Genomic DNA, 22,452 nt, shown 5'->3' with positions numbered 1-22,452 from the left:
TGATGATTTGATGAATTCAAATCACTGACTTTTGAATGTGGAACCAGCCTTATGTACCTGGTATAAAGCCCACCTGGTCATAGTGTATAATTCTTTTTATACATTTTTGAATTTGATTTGCTAACATTGTTGAGAATTTTGCATCATGTTCATGAGAGAGACTGTTCTCCAGTTCTCTTTTCTGGGAATGTCTTTGTCTGATTTTGGTATTAGGGTAGTACTAGCTTCATAGAATGAGTTAGGAACTATTCCCTCTGCTTCTGTCCTCTGAAAGAGACTGCAGAGAATTGGTATAACTTCTTCTTTAAATATTTGGTAGAATTCACCAGTGGACTCACCTGGGCCTGGTGCTTTTGGTTTAGGAAGGTAATTAATTATTGATTCAATTTCTTTTATAGATAAAGGCCTATTCAGAGCATCTACTTCTTCTTGTGTGAGTTTTGGCTGATTGTGACTTCCAAGGAATTGGTTCACTTCATTAGGTTATCAAATTTATGGGCACAGAGTTGTTCATAATATTCCTTTAATATCGTTTCAATTACCATGGGATCTGTAATGATGTCCTCTCTGATTTCTGGTATCAGTAACTTATATGTTTTCTTTTTTTCTTAGATGGCTTGATTAGAGGATGATCGATTTTATTGATCTTTTCAAAAAACAGCTTTTTGTTTTGTTGATTTTCTCTACTGATTCCCTGTTTGCGATTTCATCTATTTAATTCTTTGTTTTAAATCTTTCTTCTGTTCACTTTGGACTTAATTTGCTGTTCTTTTTCTAATTTTCTAAGGTGAAAACTTAGATAATTGATTTTAGATACTTTTCTACTATAAGCATTCAATGCTACAAATTTCCCTCTAAGCACTGCTTTTGCTGCACCCCACAAATTGATAAGTCTTTTCATTTTTACTTGGTTCAAAATATTTAAAAATTTCTCCTGAGATTTCTTCTTTTACCCACGTGTTATTTAGAAGTGTATTGTTTATTTATTTAAAATTTATTTATTATTTTTGGCTGTGTTGGGTCTTCATTGCTGTGCGCGGGCTTTCTCTAGTTGCAGTGAATGGGGGCCACTCTTTTTGGCAGTGCGTGGGCTTCTCATTGCAGTGGCTTCTCTTGTCGTGGAGCATGGGCTCTAGGTGCATGGGCTTAAGGAGTTATGGCATGTGGGCTCAGTAGTTGTGGCTCGCAGGCTCTAGTGTGCAGGCTCAGTACTCGTGGTGCACGGGCTTAGTTGCTCCACGGCATCTGGGATCTTCCCGGACCAGGGACTGAATCTGTGTCCCCTGCATTGGCAGGCAGATTCTTAACCACTGTGCCATCAGAGAAGTTCCAGAAGTATGTTGTTTAATCTCCAGTATTTGGGGATTATTGATATAGCTGGATTAACATCTGTCACATTTGTTACTGTTTTCTACTTGTTACCTTCGTTGTTTCTGTTCCCCCCCCTTTTTGTCTTTTATATACAACTGCTTAACAGTTCAGTGGTGTTAAATACATTCATCATGTTGTGCAAGCACTGCCGCTATTCTCCACAGCTCTTTTAATCTTGTAAAGCAGAAACTCTGGAACCATTAAAAAATAACTTCTCATTCTCCCCTGCTCCTAGCCCCTGGCAATCACCATTTTACTTTCTGTGCCTATGATTTTGAATATTCTAAGTATTTCATATGACTGGAATCATATAGTATTTCTCTTTTAGTAGACTGGCTTATTTTACTTAGCATAGATCCTCAAGATTCACGCACTGCAGTACGTGACAGGACTTCCTTTCCGAGGCTGAATAATATTCCATTGTATGTATATACAACACACTTTGCTTACCCATTTATCCACTGATGGATACCTGGGTTGCTTTCATGCTTTAGCTATTGTGAATAATGCAGCTATGAACATGGGTGTACCAATATCTCAAGACCCTGCTTTCAATTCTTTTGAGTATACCCAGAAGTAGAGCTGCTGGATCACACAGTAATCTTATTTTAAATTTTTTATGAGTTGCCATTCTGTTTCCCACAGTGGCCACACCTTTTTATAATCCCACAACAGTGCACAAGGGTTCCAATTTCTCTACATCTTCGCCAACACTTTTTTTTTTTTTTTTTTTTTTGCGGTACGCGGGCCTCTCACTGTTGTGGCCTCTCCCGTTGCGGAGCACAGGCTCCGGACGCGCAGGCTCAGCGGCCATGGCTCATGGGCCTAGCCGCTTCGCGGCATGTGGGACCATCCCAGACCGGGGCACGAACCTGTGTCCCCTGCATCGGCAGGCGGACTCCCAACCACTGCGCCACCAGGGAAGCCCCACCAACACTTATTTTTTAAAACACTGTAGCCATCCTAATGGGTATGAGGTGGAAGATTTGTATTTCTCTAATAATCAGTGATGTTGAGCATCTTTTCATATCCTCACTGGACATTTGCATATATTCTTTGGCAGTGTCTGTTCAAGTCCTTTGTCCATTTTTGAGTCAGAGAGTTTATTTTTTTGTCGAGTTTGGAGAATTCTCTATATGGTCTGGATATTAATCTCTTATAACATACATGATTTGCAAATGTTTCCTCCCATTCTGTGGGTTGCCTTTTTACTCTGCTGATAGTGTCTTTTAATGCACAAAATCTTATAATTTTCTTGTAGAATCCAATTTGTCTATTTTTCATTTTGTTGCCTGTGCCACTGGCGTCATATTCATGAAATGATCGCCAAATCCCATGTCATGAAGTTTTGCCCTATGTTTTCTTCTGTGAGTTTTAGAGTGTTCAGTCTTATATTTAGGTCTATAATCCATTTTGAGTTCATTTTTGTATATGGTATTAGGCGAGGGTCCAGCTTCATTCATGTGAAGTTCCAGTTTTTTCCAGCACCAGCATCTTTTGTTGAAAAGACTGTCCTTTCCCCATTGAATGGTCTTGGCACCCTTGTCAAAAAATCATTTGAACATATATGCAAGGGATTATTTCTGGGTTCTCTATAGTATTCCATTGGTCAAAATGTCTGTCTCTATGCAAATACCATACTATTTTGATTACTATAGCTTTGTAGTAAGGTTTGAAACCAGGAAATTTTTGAATAGGTAATACAACACAGCACAAAATTAAAAGTTAAAAAAAAAAAAGGGAGGGTGGGAAGTGGGACACTGGAGAAGTAAGTCTGTCTCCCAGCTACCCAACTCTCCTCTCTATAGGCAACCACTGCAACTAGTTTCTTGGGTTTTAAGGTTTTATTTTAATAGGGTTGATCGAGTTGTCCATTTTCTGGAGTTACTACACTGCTTTTTCTGTATTTTAAAACCTTGTTTGGGGCTAAATATCACCATATACATTGACTGGAATGAGATAGAGCCATCCTGAACAGTCTTGGGAGACTGAGATTTAAGTAAGAAGTTCTGGAAGATAAAGAACAGGTAAAGAGTAACAGAGAGGAAGAAAAAATATCTGAAAATAGAGCCTTGATTCGCAATCCCTCTGTCTTAGTCACCAGAGCTCAGGAGGACCACTCTGCCCAGTGTCTCAAACAGAACTGTGGCCAAAGTTCTTTGCCAGCTCTGTTAATACATGAGGACCGCTGAAGGATACTGAAGGTATCATCTGGACAGCAGCCTTGTAACTTTCCTCTACCTGGTGCCTGTGCTTTCAGAGCACTTCCGCAGACACTGTCTTGGCAGGCAGCACACCCGTGAGACAGTGAGAAGAAGGAAATGAGGGCTCTGAGGAGTGTGAGTGATTAAAGTTAGTGTCAGAGAAGGACAGGCCAGGACGCCTGGCTTACACTCTGTGGCTCGCTCCTGCTCATCTGCTGCCCTCTTCCCTCTCTCAGCCACCCCCAATCCTTCCCCAAGACAACACCTGGGGCCGCGCTGGCGGGCCGCCAGTCTTTTTCTGGCTAGAGCAGACTTCTGCAATTCTGCAGTTGCCATGACACCAGCAAAGAGGAGGAACGCATCCCCGTGGACAAAAGCCGGGTGGAGAAAGGTATCCTGGAAGAGAAGCTGAAGGATAAAATATTTGAAATGTGAGAATTGTGAAAGAGAGAGTGAAAAGGAGAGAGATGCAAGAACAGGCAGCCGATGATCAGCAAGTTGACAGCAGAGCCTGGATTAAGCAGAAGAGGGGACCTGGGGGCTGCACTGGTCACCGCAGAAGTCACTGCCCCGTTGGCTCAGCAGAGCAAGGAGTGACGCCCGGACTCCAGGGACAGTCACATTTGGTCTGAAACATGAACTGTGTTGGTGAGACAGGCAGGCTTGTCCCATTATACTGCTTGAGAAATACAAACTCAGAAAAAAGCTCTGGAGGATTTGCTAAAATGCCCCAGAATGATGCAGAATGCCCAGTGCAACAGACCACAGCCAAACGGCATTCCTTTTATATCAAACATCGCTTAAGGGGGGAGATCAAAGCCTTATTAAAACAAGTTCCAACCAGAACCGCTTATTCCAGTGTCGTGTGTCCATGTCACCAAAGCATCTCATTCCCACCATTAGTTTGGTCTTTAAGAACTTTACAATGAAACACTGTCATGGAAGGAGCAGGTGCCAGACTGTGAATAAAAATTAACTTGTGTTTCAAGGAATAAAACCCATTTACTGCCCAGAGATTCCTGTAACGAGTTTTGTTAACATTATACCAGACTCGAAATGGCAGAGGAAGAAGCCAAAAAAGAAGCCTGATGTCCTGTGGCTCATCAGGGCTGAATGTGCCTCAGAGCTACCTTACTATTTCTACATCAGCATTCTAAACCGGGCAAACTCAAACCCTGGTCCCTACTTTTCTCTCACTGCATTCTGATTTTCTCAAAGTTCATGGGGCTGGGGTCTCTTTTAAAATAAAAAATTTAATTCAATCTAATTCTCTGAGTTTAAAACTCTTGGCCGGAAATGAGGGAAATCCCATTTTAATTATAATGCATTCTTATTCCAGCATATGAAAATGATGACACAGATCTGGTAATGTAGCTGAACACGTAATAAAACTTGTCTCCTTATAGAAATAAACACAGAGGACTGGAGTGAGCGGAGGGAAAAAGAGGCTGGTTAATTAACTGCCTTTGGGAAAGGTAGTGAGGAAGAGGGAGCAAGGGAAGGGACACGGCTGTGAACTGACTGTTCGTCCCCCCGACCCCAAATTCTTGTGTTGAAGCCCTAAACCCCAAAGCGATAGTATTGGGAGGTGGGGCCTTCGGGAGTAACTGGGTTTAGATGAAGTCACAAGGTGGAGTCCCCATGATGGAATTAGTGTCCTTGTAAGAAGAGGAAGACAGACCAGAGCTCTCTCTCTCCAAGGGCACAAAGAAGAGGCCACGTGAGCAGAGAAGGCAGCCGTTTGCAAGCCAGGAGCAGGGCCCTCACCAAGAACCAAATCTGCTGGCACCTTGGTCTTGGACTGCCAGCCTCCAGGACTGTGGGAAATAAATGTTTGCTGTTTACACTGCCAAGCCTGCTGTATTTTGTTATGGTAGCCCGAGCAGACTCAGACAGACACCGTGGGGCAAATACTACTGCTGCGGAATCCGCCCACTCAGATCTGAAAGGCTCCTAAATAATAACTCTGAGGTACTTCTACACCTTGAAACTACTTACAAGCAGAGAATATTAATAAAAACTTCTGAGGGGTTCCTGGTGATCCTAGCAAAGATGCCTTCCAAGTTCAGAAGATGAGGAACGCTTCCCATCTTCTCACCTCTGTACTGAGTGGTAAGCCACAGCTGCAGTCACATCCACAGGGAACCGATCCCTTGGAGGAAATGCTCACACACACAGACTAAGCTGCAGCACCTTAACCTGAACTTTCCCAAGACTCACTGGGATACACCTGCTCAACTGTTAACACTGGTCTGCTAGAAAGGTTTAGTGACAAGAGACATAAAAAAGCAAAATGCATATTTTACCAAAATTTAGAAAAAAGAAAAAAGGTCTAACCAGTTAATAAATCAACTGTTTCAGTTGGCTTAAATGAGAAATTCTCAGGAAAGCTTTTTTAAGGGCAGCCAGAATAGAGCAAGCCTTGATTTTTCTAGGTGCTTCTTTCACAAGTTAACTAAGTGTTTCAAAGTCTGATTACGACTTATGGATTTTATCGACCATCAACACCCTCCTCCCTCCCAGCTTCCTTTGAGAATTCCATCTTTCAATAGAACCCCGTCCAAGTTAAGGTCTGATTTCCTCCACCACACCCTGACCGATGATTCCCGCTCGCATGGATTTCTCCACCCTCTGTGTGAGGCAGGTTCCCTCTGCAGGCGTCTGGACCCTGGCTCTGGGTGAGGGGAAGGGGTGAGGTGCTCCTTCTGCAGCCCATGGCTGCAGGGAGCACAGGAGAAACTCCGCATATGTGACCTGGATAATTAAACAAACACTGCACCCCAGGCGTGGTGCCCGGGGCTACCACACTTCTCAGAGTCGACCTAACAGGAAGGCACTGCTGCCCTCTGATTGCGGAGCTGAAGCTCCACAAATATGGAGCAAAAGTGATGAGTGAGGCCGGGGCTCTTCCCATTCCTCCAGCTCACTGAGCACTTGCCGAGGTTGACTAAATTTGTTAAAATCTGGTAAAAGGAGGTGGGAAGGAGGTTGACGCTACCATCCTTCGAAACTTTCAGATTAATAGTACGTTATAGCTAACCAGAATTATTTAAACCCTAAGATTTCTTTCAGAAACAATGCATAAGATTTATAAAATTGTTTTCTGCAGACATTAATTTTTCTAATTCATTTAAAAATGTTTCCATGGCCTTTTCTGATTACAAAAATAATACATATTTCTACCTCAATTAAAATTTTTAGGTAATTTTAAGAATATATATTTTTGTACTTTTAAACATATATAAAATAAAAAAGGAAGATAACAACTGAGATGGTTCAGTGGATATGTTTTCTCCAGCTTTAGATTTTCTATGCATTTATACACACACACACACACACACACACACACACAATTTTTTCACTTTCTAAACAGAGACAGGACTCTGCTGTATATATAACTGATTTTTAATCTGCTTTTCCCACTTGATTTTTCAGGGACTTCTTTCTATGCCAACACACAGTTCTCTTCTAGGTTTTCTAACAGCTGTATAGCATTCTGTCGCGTGGTCAGTATTCTAATTTAGTCAGCCAACCCCTACTGGACAGTACTTAGATTATTTCCTTTTTGTTTCTCCTTTTATAAGCAATACAATCAACACTGTTCACAAATAATTTCTGTGTATTCATCTAATTATATTTTCCCTTTCAAATTCTTATCATTATTCTTATAAATTATGGCATCATATAAGAAAAGTGCATAAAAGAAAAATGCACAATTGAACTGACAAAACAGCAACCCCCCAGGGCCGGGAGCGGACCATGACCTGCACCCCAGAAATGCCCTCATGATATGCTCTCTGACTCCTATGCTGATGCTGGTGATACTATTTCTTAACCTGTCACTTCTCCCTTGTAGTTTTATCCCATTAGCATGTGTTCCTCAGCACGGTGGCTGCATTTTTAAGGTAATCATGCTGTGCGTATGTACGTTTCATGGCATGAAAGTGCACGCGTGCAATGCGTATTCTTCTGTGCCTGCCTTCTTTAGCTCAACGTCACACATCTGTTGAGGGGAGCTGTCCTTTGCCCACGTTCTCTGCAGTACTCAGGAATAAAAATCAGTGTATTTACCATCTTATTCTTGAGGGACATTTGGATTGTTTCCAATTATGAATAATGCTGCTATGAACATTTGCATACCTGCCTTTGTGTGTTCCTAGGAGTGGGACTATTCAGCAACAAGGAATACATATCTTACGCTTTAGTGAACAATACCAATCTGTTTTCTAAATTGGGGGCCCCAGTCTACACCCCCCACCCCAGCACCAGGATGTATTCAATATGAGAGTTCCTGTTACTCCACATCCTTGCCAATTCTTGGAACTGTCAAATGTCTTAGTTTCTGAAATCTGGTGAGTGTATAATATCATTTCCTCTTCTCAGAAATGCCTTTCAAGCCTTGAATCCATTTTTCTATTGAATTGCCTATTTCTCGCAGGTTTGTGGAGGTTCTTTAAACACTCTGGACACGTTTCCTTTGCAGGTTATAGATGGTGAACGTGTTCTCTGGATGAACAGAAGTTCTTAATTTGATGGCAGTCAAAGTATTAATCTTTTCCTTCTGCATTTGCAGTTTTAATGACTTCGACTCTTCCCCACCCCCAAGATCATGAAGATTCTTCTATATCACCTCCTAAAAGATATATCGTTTTGCTTCTCATATTTAGGTCTCTAAGCCATTTGAAATTGGGTGTGTGTATAGGGATCCATTTTCATTGTTCCCTATGTGGTTCCACCAATTTGCTTACCTTATTCTGTTCCAATACCTCCACTATATTGGTTATTAAATTGTTTTAAAAAATAAATCTCAGTATCTATTACAGAAGGGGATAGCAAACCTTTTCTGTAAAGATCCAGATGGTAAATGTTTTAGGTTATGGTGACCACATACAGTCATCCTTACTGCATATTCTTCTTCTTCAAATGTAAAAAAAAAATTTTTTTTAAACTAGGGGTTCAAACAAAAATAAGCCAAAGGAAAGTTCCCCTTCAGGCAGTGGTTTGCTGACCTCCATGAAGAGCAAGTCCCGCCCACTTTATTCTTCTTCCAAAGTGGTGTGACATCATTCATCCTCAGCGGAATGCAAACCAAAACCACAATGAGAAAAAGAAAACAAAGCTGAAGGACTCACGCTTCCGGATTTCAAAACTTACTACAAAACTACGGTAATCAAAATAGTGTGTTACTGGCATAAGGACAGATACATAGACCAATGGAATAGAACTGAGAATCCAGAAATGAACCCAGACATGTATGACCAATTGATTTTCATCAAGGGTGCCAAGACCACTCGATGGGGAAAGAACAGATGTTCGACAAACGGTGCTGGAACAGCGGATGTCCATGTGCAAGAGAAGGAGACTGGACCCCTACCTCATTCCATATACAAACATTCACCCAGAATGGATAGACAACCACAATGTAGTTGAGCAACCTAAATATAAGAAGGAAACACAGGGGTAAACCTTCCTGATCTTGGATCCGACACCAAAAGCATGACCAACAAAAGAAAAAATACCAGGCAAATTAGTCTCCATTCTTTCTTATGTTTCAAACCCTCCACCTGGAATCCCTTTCCTCTTGCTTCCTGTGTAGCCCCTATGATTCCTTTAGGAGGATTTGCTGATGATCAACTTTGTTTGAAGATGTCCCTTTTGTGCCCTCAATTTTACAGAATTCTAGATTAGGAGTTACATTCTCTCACAGGCATGACCTCAAAGTATCGTTTATCTTTCTGGCTTCTGTTGCAGCTTTGGGGAAGAAAACTGTCATACCGTCACTCACTGAGAGTTAATCTCTACCTTTTTCTGTAGCTACTTTTAAGATGTTCCTCTGTCTTTGGTTTTCCGCAGTTTCGTTATGATTTATCTAGTTATAGCCTTTTTAAATTACTCATCTTGCTTGGGATTCACTGGGATTCTTGACCCTGTGACCTGACACACTCTGTCAGCCGCTGCCTGTCCCAGTACTGCTCCTGCCCTGGTCTTCTTTCTGTAAGTCCTGCTTAAAGGTATATTAGACCTTCTCACGTCATCCTTGATACCTCTCAACCTATCTTTCATCTTTTCCCTGTTTTTGTCTCTCTGTTCTACATTCTTGATACTTTCTTCCAATATTTCTTCTACTTTATTAATATTCTCTTTTATGGGGTACAAACTACCGAGTTTTTACTTTTGGTTTTTGTATTTTTCAATTCTAGAAGTTCTGGTTTGTTCTTTCAAAATATGTTACAGCACTTTTAGTAAGTTTCCAGTTTTTCCTGAAGGTATTTTCTAACTTTTATTTCTTTATACACATATAAAGTTATATATGTAGAAAGAATAGTTGTTTATACACATACTTTATACGTACAACTTTACATGGGTATAAAGTATAGTTGTTTCAAAACCTGTGTCTGATACGTCTAATACCTGAAGACTGTGGGTCCATTTCTGCCGTCTGTTCTTTCCTCTGATTCTAGGCATTGTGCCCTGTCTCCTGGTGACTTTGGCTATCTCTGTGATGCCCTCTGTCCTCAAAAACATCATTTGCGGGGAATCTCCAAGGTTTAGGACTCGAGTGTCTTTTCCAGAGAGGGTTTCCATTTGCTACTTGGGCACACTACCTGTCTGGTGTCACTTTAACCTAAATTCAGAGCACTGGGGTTCTTGGACTGCTCTTGTAACTCTGGGTGGCAAGTCCCCCGAGGAGCCGGTCTACAGGGGGGTCTTCTTTTGCCTCCTCCCTCCTCCCTGCCCTGGCTCAGCAGCCAAGCAAAGCTCTCGTCTCTCCCCGTTTTGTGGGTTTCCTTCTGGCTCATCCTCACCCTCTGAGGTCCCAGCTTGTTATGGAAGAGTCTCCTACCAATTCCTCAACTTTGATGATCTTAAGTTTCTACCTCTTTCTGAGCCCCTGAAAAGTCTGTCAAACATCATAGCTCAGGTTCATGGTTTAGATCACCAGCTCTCTCAGGAAATAACTGCTGCTCGGGGTCTGCTTATCTCTCGAGGTTCAACTCTCTCTTAGGGTTCGGCCTGGTCATACTTTATAATCTTGTCAGCGCTTAGCTGCTTTCATAAAGTTATTTTTAACATTTTATCTAGCATTTTAAATTACTTTCAGCAGAAGTCTCTAGATAACTAGTCCACTGTAATTAGAAGCCGGAAATCTTATAATTATGGCTTTAGGATAAATTCCTTGGAAGTTGAACTACCTCCAGAGGATACAGCACTTTATGTTTTGACATAAACTGAGAAACTGAATCACATTATACTCCCGCCACACATAGGTATGCAGGACCTATTTCGTATGACCCCAATCAGCCCAGGACATTATTAATCACCACCAATCTAACCGACAAAGATTACCTCATTACTGCTTTAATGTGCATTTCCATAGTTAGTAGCAAGGCTGGTAATCCTGCTTCTTCTTTCACTCAGTCTTCTTTTATACACTTACAAGAGCTCTCTCATGCAGGCTGCAGCTGTTTCATAATCTCTCTTAACATATAGAAAACACCTTTGTTTTAGGTTGCGGATTTTTTTTCTAATTTGTCATCTGTCTTTTAACTTTCTTTATGCTGACTTTTCCCATACAACAGTTAAAAATGTTTACTTAGTCAAATCCATTATTCTTTTTCTTTGGGGTTTCTGGCCTTGTTATCATGCAACATATTCCATTATTGATTCTACTATATATCACATTTCCACCCTGGGCCATTAAGTCACTGGCTTACAAACCCTCCAGAGGTAAAGGTTTACAGCAACATTTTTCACAAAGATCTATGTTAAAATGCATAACACTGCATTTTTTTTTAAGGAATAGCTTTTTTGAGGTCTGTAAGTATACAATACTCTTTGTGATTAATGAAATGGAGGGGAAAGGCCAGCATCACAAGCAGGAACACATAAGTTTCTCACCAGCACATGATCCAAGAATAGCAAATACCTCCGCTTCCTGCTTCTGTGTCCTCAGGCAAGAGCCACCCCAGAGGCAACTAAGAGTGCCGCCCTCTGCGGAGCTGGGTCCAAGGCCTCGACATGCCTCCAGCAACTAGACAAGGTTCCTGTGCCCTCATCTTGGCTGGGCCATTCAGCAGCTTTGCCACTTCAGGCACATTTCTTCAACTCCCAGGCCGCAAACTGCCTCAGTATCAAATAGGATTTGGTTAGAGGGTTTCTCAAGTCCCTCTGACCTTAACAGTAAGTTTTAGGAAGACTGAGATTTTCCCCTATGGACCACATTAGCAAAGTTAATTTAGTTTGAAAGGTTAAAAACTCACACACACACACACCGTATCAAACCCAAACTAAGAAAGTAATTGCCGATAATTCCATTTTCTCTAGAAATTATTCACTAACTTCTGACATTTCTGACGTCAGAAAAAAATGATGCATTCTTCAAATATATGTATGTATGTGTATATCTAGCTGTATGTGTGCATGTCTGTGTATCTGACTATAATTAGACAAAAAACTGTGGCACCGCCACACCATGGAATATGGTTCAGAAAAGATATTCCATCGATACTGCAACAACCTGGGCGTATCTATCTCAAGGGCATTATGAGTGACAAGCGTCAGCCTCGTAAGGTCACATTCTATCTGATTCCATTTGCACAATATTCCCCAAATGATAGAATGTTAGAGATGGAGAACAAATAAGTGGTTGCCGGGGTGGGGGATGGGGGAGGGAGGAGGGCAGGGTGACTATAAAGGGTCAGCAGGAGGGCTGCAGGAGGGTGGTCACACCAATCCCACACACGCACAGGGTACCGGTGGCCGGTTCATGGTTTTCATATCAGACTGTAGTCACGTAAGATGTAACCTGACCATTAGGGGAAATTGGGTGAAGGATGTGAGGGACCTCTTTAATCTATCTTTTAGACTTCCCATGAATCTATACTTATTTCAAAATAAAAAGTTAAAAACAAAATGTGTTAGAAAAAATGAGCACCTAGTGGTGCTTATTCCCAACAGAAAAAAAGAAGCAAAGGGTATCAATAGCAACGCACAAAAGAATAAGTATAAATGGCTAATAAACACACGAAAAGAACTAAAAATCATGGGAATTTTCACTTATCAGACTGGTAAAAATTTAAGAAGAAGAATAAAACTAGTATGACTGAGGGATTGGAGGAAAATCCTCTCATACACCATTCAAGAAGGTACAGCTGGTAGGAGTGTAAACTGGTACCATTTGCTGGCTTCAGTTTTCACTAACTAAACCCTAACCAAATACTACCTGGAGACTTCAGAACACAACTCATCGCCACCCAGCACACACTGGGACTGACACCACCTGGGGGAGGTGTGGCGTCTCTAAGCTGCTTTTTAACTTTGCCTTCCTCAGCTCAAGATCTTCCCTCTTGGCATTCCTAACGGTAAGACCTGAGGAAACGAGGGGCGATTGATCTTCGCAGAAAGACTGGGCCATACAGTCTGAAATGTGTGTCCTGGCGGAGAGCACGGTGCCAGACACGTTTGGATGGGCACGGGTGTGGCTGCACGTGCTTTGTGCTGTGGGTGCTGGGCCGGACATGTGGAGCAGCCTGGGAGCCATCGCAAAGAAGAGAAATGGACTCTCCACCAGTGTCCGAAATTTGAAAGATAAAATACCGGGCTCAATATCGACCATCAGGCCTGATGCCGAAAGAATCCCTAAGCTGGACGGGCAGTGACACTAGGTAACCTACACACTCGTCTCCGGGTCTCAGATGCTCAGACCCAACCACTCCTCATCGCCCCCGGCACCACCACACTCAGTTCAGCCACCGTCACCTGCCACCGAGATCACGGCAAAAGCCTCCAAAGGGCTTCCCTGTTTCTTTTATCCATTCAGCTGCCAAAGTGATCCGAGTAAAACGTAAATCAAACCGTGTCACTCCTCTGCCCAAAGTCCTTCCAGCGGCCCCTCACAAGGCCTCCACAAGCCCCTCTGCTCTGAAGACCCCGCCCCCCATTTGCTTGCTCTGCGACACAACACTTGCCCCCACCCCAGGGCCTTTGCACTTGTTACTCTTCTGGGCTAGAACACACTTCCCTCCTCCCCCAGGGCTTGCCTTTCCGTCTCCTTCAGAGAGTTCTCAAACGCTACTCAGGGGAGCTCCATCAGTTAGGGCAACGAGCCAAAACATGGAGGCTTCAGCAACGTGGGCTGGGGTGCCTCGGCCACATGGTGTGTGTTGCTTCCTCTTAGGTTTGCGCTGGCTGCCCACTGCCCACGTTCTCGACACTGGGCGGCTTGCGGGAAGGAGGAGAGAGGCCGGGACGGACTGTCCGGTCATTTTCAGGGCCAGTCTCAGACCCTGGTTCCAAGGCTGCACCCAACCAGGGAGAGTAGGACACGCAGCCTGGCCCTGCGGCCACACTCCCAGCTCGGCCACCACGATGGAAGGGAAAACAGAAGGTGGGGAGGCCCGAGAATCGCTACGGAAACTCCCCGTGACCACCCTGTTCCTCCATCGAGGCTCCTCTCCACACTCTCTACCCAGTTCCCTGCTTCACTTTTCTCTAATCACACAACATGTATGCTCGTGCATGCGTGCACACACGAATACACATACTGCATGTGCGTGTGCACACACATGTCTATTACTGATTTATTTACTGTTGCTCTCCTCTTGTCAGAAAGTCAGCTCCACATGGGCCGGGATTTTTTGTTTGTTTGTTCGCTACTATTTCCCAGGATTTATAACAGTGCCTGACACGGGGTGGCTGCTCCACAAATTTGCTGAATTAATGAATTCCATGAAATTAAAAAAGACACACGAGACCGTAAGCACAGTTGCGAGATTTCACAGTTAGCCCGAATGTAACGCTGCGAGAATAGCACACCCGGCCCTGCCCTCCCTGGGGCCCACACAAAGTACCAGCAGCCCCCCATCACCGCCCCCCTCCCCCGTCATCTCAGAGGCAAAAGGTCCAAAAAGGGCTCTGGCAGAGGCTGCAGGACCAAGTTCCAGCCGGCAGGGGGCGAGGGCAGGGGCGGGGGCGAGGCGGGCGCGCTGGACCGCACCTGCATGAAGCCGCCCTAAAAGGCAGAGCGTGGACTCTCCTTCCGCCCCCTCCGCCCCCTCCTGTCTGGCTGGGACGCAGGCTGGTGGCCAAGTCTGAGGACAGGCGCCACGGAGTAGGACACGGGGAAGGGTCTGGACAGAGACCCACCCGGCTACCCCTTCGTTCATGTGACAGGGAAAAGGAAGAGTCACTGCTGTTTGGGGTTTCCCATCACATGAAACCCAGCTTCACGGTAAAAGTACAGACACCCAGGAATCTTGCCACCTGCCACAAACAGCAGGGGACCACTGGCGTTCGAAGTAGAAAGACTCTTGGAAATGTTCCAGACTGCGCCACAGGAAAATCTGGGGCTGAAGGCACCGTCCCTATCACACTTTCTGGGGTTCCCTTGTCTCCCTCTGATCTAAACCGTGGATTACGGTATTTAAAAAAATCAAGAGAGGGGCTTCCCTGGTGGCGCAGTGGTTGAGAGTCCGCCTGCCAATGCAGGGGACATGGGTTCGTGCCCCGGTCCGGGAGGATCCCACATGCCGCGGAGCGGCTGGGCCCGTGAGCCATGTCCGGAGCCTGTGCTCCGCAACGGGAGAGGCCACAATGGTGAGAGGCCCGCGTACAGCAAAAAAAAAAAAAAAAAATCAAGAGATAGGATATCTTAATAGCAGAGAAAAGAGGAAGAAGCAAAAGGATTACAACGAACAAGGGGTGGACCTGGGAAACACTCAAGACTGGCAGAGAGACCTCTAGACTCTCACGGCACTGCTACCCCCAAATAGCACTCGGGTGTCACCTGTCACTTGCCAAACATGCTGCTACTTCAGGACTTATTCCTAGTCAACCAGCTACCATGACACTGTTCCTCAAGTTGCTGAAAGTAACCACCAAGCCATTATAGAGTAGATTCCTTTCATAGAAGGACAGGGGACTGGGCACAGAAAATGCCCCAAATTGCCTGTTCACTATATGTCACTTTGTTTCATGTGGACTCAAAGAAAGTTACAAAAAGTTACTGTGGCTGCAAATCACCCCATCTTCCATCTAGCCCTGCCCTCTAGCGCCTCAGAAACTTCCTTACTAAGAAAGCTCAGGGAAAGAATTTTGAAACCCAATTAAAATAATACTATCAAAAGCACAGGCAAGTTACCAAAGGAACATTAACCTGGGGTGTCAGGCCTTTCTGGAAAGTGACTGGTTCATTCTTTTTTTTTTCTAAAAAGGTGTAAGCGCCACACAGCACAACCTGATGTTTGTTTCACGAATGCAAAGGAGAATTCTGGGCACTACTTTATCCCAGAGCTTCACCAAAGAAGCATTCCAAGCCTGAGAACCTGTAAACCACGGTTCTCCAGCCCTTAAAAGGCACATCCATCGGGTGAGGGGTGGGCAAAGACCACAGGCCATGCTGACAATGTGGACCATGCCTCCGTGAGCTGATGCAATAAACCCGGAGTAATTCCGAAGCCCCAGACATTACAAAAATTGAGCCCAACACGTGGATTTTATGTCAGGAACTAGGCGGGTAATTCTGGTGATTCTTCTTGTAGTTAGCACGTTACTCACTTCGCCGCAGGGTAATGTTCCTCTTAAACCCTCACACCCAACTGGTTCTAACGCAGCAGCACACACACACACAACCGCGATGGATCTCTCCTCTACATCTAAAATTCAGCCTGAGAGCGAGCCTTTTCTAGCAATTTAGCCATCTCTGGTAGTGTTACAAAGACTCAATTCCAAACACTACAGAAAAAAGAAACCTCTGTAATTAGCAGAATCACTTGACTTCCAGAAATCAAGAAACACTGTGCCATCAACAGAAACTCCCTCCTCTGAACTGAGCCTCCAGCTCCATCTTCCAAAGCCAAGAGGATGGAGACATTTTCAAGAGAGCACAAGGCCCTGCCACTTTGAAATAGGAACCGGAAGGAAGTAAAAAACGATTCACAATACACTGAACTTTTTTTTAATATCCAAGTGTGAAGCAAAAAGCATCCGAGGAGAGAACAAACTGTACTCTGCATGTGTGCTGAGCATTCATCTGCGGCAAGTCCCCCAAGCTTCTGAACAAGCGAATGCCAAGCTCGTAATCGGACAAGAGGAAGTTAGGTGAGGACTCGAGCAGAGGTACCAAACAACCCTGTAACTGGCCAATCCTCTAAGAAAAGACACACGGAACCCACAGGAACAGTAAGCTGTTAAATGCAGCTGCTGGGCTGCAATTTCAAGAGTACAATTGTGAAAAGCAAAAACTGGTTCCGTTTATCCCGGCAGCTCTGTACCTACTGATTTTCCCTGCTCACACGGCATGTTTGGAAGGCACGACGATGATGAAGAGGACGATTAACTAGATAACAAGCAAAGAGTTATGCAAAGAACCAGGAGCGGTAAATCCTAAGACTAAGGCCTAAGGCTAAGGGAACCCCTCCTGCCCAGGTCCAAGTTCACAGGCCCTTAACCGGACTCCTACAGGAGCCCCCCATGGCCTTCGCCTCCAGTCTGCCCCCCTTCAGCCCATCGTACGTGCTACCGACAGAGGTTTCTGGAAGCACTGGCAATCGGGTCTGCTCCTCTCTCTTTACACCCCTCACTGGCCCCTCTGCTTACAGGTGACTCCCAGCTGCTCGGTGTGGCCCGCGTGGTCAACCCCCCACCCCCGCTGTGCTGCCTGCAGACCACGTGCCCGCGGCAGGAGGGTGAGGGGTGGAGACTCACCCAGGCCTCGGCAGCCCTGGACAGCATCTCCCTGCACGGGACCCCTCTGCTCCGGGAGGTGGCGGGCACTGCCGAGGCCTTGCTCAGGGGCAGCCAGGCCAGAACTGACCTGGCAGAGGAGGGGCAGAGGCACGAAAAGCGCGGAGAAGCAGCGCAAACCACACGTAAAGCTCCCGCCTCACCCCCAGCCCCGCACTTAGCCAACCGAGTCCCTTATCATTAAGGCAGTTTGAGTGGGAGAGCTGTTCCCTGCATACCAAAGCCTGCCGACCGGCCTGGGCGGCCTCTCCTGGGGCAGCACCGCTGCTCGGGCTGCGCGGAGCTCTGCAGCTCCCTGGCGAGGCTCCCCCTGCCACCTCACTCCCAACCGTGCCCCTGGTTCGTTCCTACCTAATCTTGAGAGGATCTCCTCCAAAAACATCTCCCCACTCCTCCTGCCAGGTGGGATTGCCTACCTTTTCCCTTTATGCCTGATGTAGCTGGATATTCCTGTTATACTTCTCGGCACACTTTATTCCAGCTGTTTGTTTGGACATCTGTCTTACCAGCTCTGTGAGGACACTGCACTCGACCTTGGCAGAGTGCCCAGCACACAGAAAAGGCTCACGGGAAGAGCACCCACCACACCGCCCGGCAAGGAGGACCATGATGTACAAGTTCCCAGTCACTATCAGTGCAGGACTTACACACACACGAAAGAGCAGCGGTCCCCCTGCGGCACCATTCCAGAACTAGACCCCAGGTTAAAAGGCGTATGTAACAGAAAGCAGATCACGGAACTACTATCCATGTGCTGTATCATAAGCACGTTAGTTAATGATAATTTGCCAGATGTGTTTAACAAGTTCGAAATTCTCTTACTGGAGAAAGGGCATGTAAGTAGATGATATTTATGTGACTTATACTTAGGACAAAAACTTCTCTTTGAGTGTGCTTGTCTTCCTCAAATGTGTTTTAAAAGATAAGGTCTAACATAGCAAGGTTATCTTCCTTTCTTTTTTATGACGCCAGAGAAGTGCTATCGAGTCCTGTGTCTAAACGGCAGTCAACATCAGTGACTATGCAGGAACAGGTGACTTGTGAGAAGGGCAAGGCTTCTCCTTTTCGGGACAGGGAGAGACCCCTCTGAGGAGGAAAGGCCCTCACAAGGCAGTCACCAGACACTGCCTTTCTTCTTCCCCTTTTTGTTTCTGCCTCTGCCTGGAATGGCAAGGAAAACCGAGGGAGCAGAGGAAACAGGCGGCGTCTAACACCAGGCTGACAGCAGGTCTCACGGCGGCTGGGTCTCCACTGAGAGACTGTCAGAGGCTCTAAGAGTTCCGTCGCCTGGGGAGGGAAGAAAGGTAACAAAACTAGTTGCTGAAACATCACCCTGGAAAGGTTTCTGACACTAAGCAAAGGATCTGAAGAGAAAACTGACCACACCATGTTAAGACGCTTAGGTTGCAACTGTCTATCTTGACATAAAGCCTACTAAGGGCCTACTGTCCATGGAGTTAACAAGATGCTCTATAATTTTTTTAAATAAAAATATAGAAAAGTACGAAACATCAGAATAACAGACACTCACACACCTACCCTCCAATAAACAAAATCAGCAGCTCCATGTCTGCTTTCGGTCATCGCAGTTCAAAAGCACACAACATGTGAACACTTGTCAGGTAACCACACCCTCACAAAGTCGGGCTGTTTGAAGCGTAAGATCAAAACGATGGGATGACGGACCCACCTGGAGCCAACCGCCCCCTAATCACTCGCCAGCTTCAGGTCCAGAGCAAAGGCTCTCTGGAGACAGGCTCACTTTTGGCCTTACTCCCTGCCATGTCCCCAGCATACTGCACAGTGCCTCGCACACAGTAGGTGCCCCAGAAATGCTTAACTAGTAAGTGACTAGAGAAAGAAATAAGCAGACTGGCCTTTTAGGCCCGAGTTCCTCATAGTGATTGCTAAGAAGACAGGGCCCTGGGGACTTCTCTGGTGGTCCAGTGGTTAAGACTCTGCGATTCCACTGTACGGGGCACGGGTTCAATGCCTGGTCAGGGAACAAAGATTCCTGCATGCCACGGTTGAAAAAAAAAAAAAAAAAGATAGGGCCTTGGGAAGCCATGACCTTTGGGCTTATTTCCCCATGTGTAGCGAGCCAAGGGCTCCGTGTACCAGCCAGGAGGGCCCTTCTTGCTCCAAAACACTGCGCACCACCGAGAACGGCGAACGCACAAGTCTCACAAAACCATCCCACCACGCTGTTAAACACTACTTGCAAATATTCAGCTCAGGACGTTTATATTTCCTTCTTTGGTAAATTCTCAATTGATAACAGCAATTTCCAACCAAGCTCTGAAGACACTAGAATCTTCTTCCCCAGACCATGTGAGTCTATTGGGGCGGAGGGGGAAGGGGAGACTTAAACCACGATTTCACACTTAGATATTGTGCATTCCCTCCCTGTTTCTGATATTCCTGTCCTTTAGAAGATTAAAATTTCCTTTCTATGGCAACTCTGTCTTCTAGTTCATCTGACTCTTTCACTTTAATTTTTAAACTTAACTTGAGAATGAATGTGAAAATGAAAGAGTTATAAAAATGTCATCCTTCAGATCCACCGATGGACAGTAAGATTAGTGGGCAAAAGCTTGCAGAGAAACAGGGTATTTGCATAGTTGCAAAGTATCTCCCCCAAATATTTATGTTACAGAGACAGTAGTAACTTTATAGTGGAGAAACCTGGCAAACACCCTGTTAACCGAGTAATCAAGGCTCACATCGCCAGGAACTGGACATATCGAGAGCGTGTACCCCTGACAGGATGCTCTGAGCAGACACATCACTTCAGTGGTTTCCTTGCCAAAAAACGCATCATCTCGTTCTAATGATGAGAAAACACCAGACAAACCGAAATAGGGACATTCTACAAAATGACTGACTGGTGCTCTTCCAATGTGTCAAGGTCATGAAAACCCAGGAGAGACCGAGGGGCTGTCACTGACAGCAGGCTCAGGAGAAACAAGGACTAAATGCAGGGTGGCGTCCGGAGCCCGATCCTGCCTTATAAGAAGGGCTTTTGGAGGAAAAGCGGTTAAACCTGAATGAGGTCTACGGGTTAATTAACAGTACCGTACCAACGTCAGTTTCCCGCTTTTGACGAGTGTGCTACGATTGTGTAAGATGTGAGCATCAGGGGAGATCAGGTGAAGAGTACATGGAAGCTGAACTGAGAGGATTACCAGGCAGACTGTGCAGAACCCCACAAATAAATGAGAAAAATACACATAACTCACTAGTAAAAAACTGGCAAAAGACATGAATAGGCATTTCCCAGAAGAGGAAACACATACAGCCAATAAGTCTGGGAAACGTCAATTAAACCCTAAGGAGATACTATAAAAATAGAGCATACCTTGGCTCCTTCGGCTAAAAGGAGATTCTTAAAAATTTTTGAAGTCTGATAACACCAAAGACTGGCAAGGATGAGAGCAACAGGAGCTCTGTGCTGCTGGCAGAAGCACAATTGGTATAATCACTTTGGAAAATAATGTGACATATCTTGTCTATTTGGAGGCATATATGCCTTACAACTGGCCAATTCCCCTCCTTGGTAGATGTCCTGGAGGCCCCTGAACACGTGCACCTGGGGGCGCACGGGAGAGAGCGCAGTGAATTTGTCTGTAATAGCAAAACATGGAAAACGATTCCAAAGTATACGCACGAGAGAACGGATGCACGCGAGTACGTCCACACAACAGGGTAGCAGACAGCAGCGAACATGAAAGGACCACAGCCACATGCACTGCATGAATAAATTTCAAAATACTGGGTGAAAACTGCAAGTCACGGAAGAATACATACAGGATGAAACCATTTATGTAAAGTTTGAAAACAGGGAAAACTCAAGACTTTTTTAAAAATAAATACATAGTATGGCAACACCATAAAGAAAGGCAAGGGGCCGGTGACTTAAAACTTGGGAACCTGTTTCTCAGGGGCAAAGGGATGTGAAGGTCAGTGTGATTTCTGGACACCCCCCAGGGGGTGTATTTATATCAGCCGGGCACATCTATTCTAGTTATAGGAGAAATATGATACTCATCTTCATATGCAGTCAATGTTGAAGGATACTTAGGAAAAAACCAGAATGCAAATAGGCTAAACACCCCAAATTTTCTGTTTAAAGACTCATATCCTAAATGAAGCTAAGTGACAAAGATGACAAGGCTGTGTGAAACTTTCAGACCTTAAAATAAAAGGAAAGAATCCTAAGGGGACAACTTGGAAGGGTTCAGGTTAGCTTCCCAGGCATAGATCTGAAAACATTCATGATTTGCCAGGCAGGACCCATACTTCACAGCTGGAAAGTTCTCCTAAGGACACATTCATTTCCTACTATGAACAAGATCTAGAAAATGTGAGTTCCTTGAGTTACACCAATCTTGACTATTTTAAGAATCCTTCATATTCCTTGGACAGAAACATTTATCTAGTCTGAGTTAATTAATTTTGTTCCTCTCAAACCATTTAGATAGCTTAATTAGCCTCTGTTATGTGTTTCTGTTCTTAAATATCAGGGTTTAGAGCAATTTACAGCTTGCCCGTACTTTTACAGTTTTTAAAGGAAATTCTACCAAAGGTCAAGAACACAGTCGTGTAGTCCAGACAGAGGGCTCACTCACCAGCTGAAACTCGCTCCTCCGGCTGAAAGCTTCCCTGATGCCAGAATCCCTCCAGAGCGCGCTCAGAGCAGGTACGTACAGCTGAAAGGTGGCAGGCTCCACGGGCAGCCCCGCTTTGTTCTCAAAGGCCATGAGGAACATCCCGTGCTTCTCATTTTCGGAATACTGCCAAGGAATACCAAGCTTGTCTCGTGCATCAACCAGAACCCTTGAGCCCTAGGAAAGAAAAGAAATCAAAGGATTTCACTGTGCTGCAAAGGCGAAATCACAACAGAGGACCTCGATGTGGGCATTAATCGTCATACAGCAGAAAACTCACAAGCTGCAACCAGGACTTGTCTCTTGGTTTGTTTTGTCCTGGCATGAATGTCTTGCTCCCAGGAATGTAACTGTATTAAGACAGATGGACACACAGATCACATCACAGGCCTGCCCTTTGCTGTCACTCGTTTGAAAAGGTCCCGGAAGGCAGAAAATTGAATGGGGAAGAAGCGGCAACAAACTCA

General features: G+C 44.9%; 1 protein-coding gene across 2 annotated transcripts in view; it reads right to left on the bottom strand.

The window, feature by feature from the left end:
* GNA12 (G protein subunit alpha 12) overlaps nucleotides 1–22,452 on the bottom strand; it is a 117,453-nt gene that overhangs the window by 44,517 nt on the left and 50,484 nt on the right. For both annotated transcript variants that reach the window (XR_009522177.1, XM_060032526.1), the window contains exon 2: nucleotides 21,947–22,162. Coding sequence is in view for 1 of the 2 variants with exons in the window: in XM_060032526.1 (XP_059888509.1) it covers nucleotides 21,947–22,162 (216 nt within the window). In the remaining variant the exon portion in view is untranslated. The remainder of the gene's footprint in view (nucleotides 1–21,946; nucleotides 22,163–22,452) is intronic.

This window comes from Delphinus delphis, chromosome 15, assembly GCF_949987515.2.
Source record: "Delphinus delphis chromosome 15, mDelDel1.2, whole genome shotgun sequence".
Taxonomy (NCBI): Eukaryota; Metazoa; Chordata; class Mammalia; order Artiodactyla; family Delphinidae; genus Delphinus; species Delphinus delphis.
Note: the sequence above shows the minus strand (reverse complement) of the source record. Positions and strands in the feature narration are given on the sequence as shown.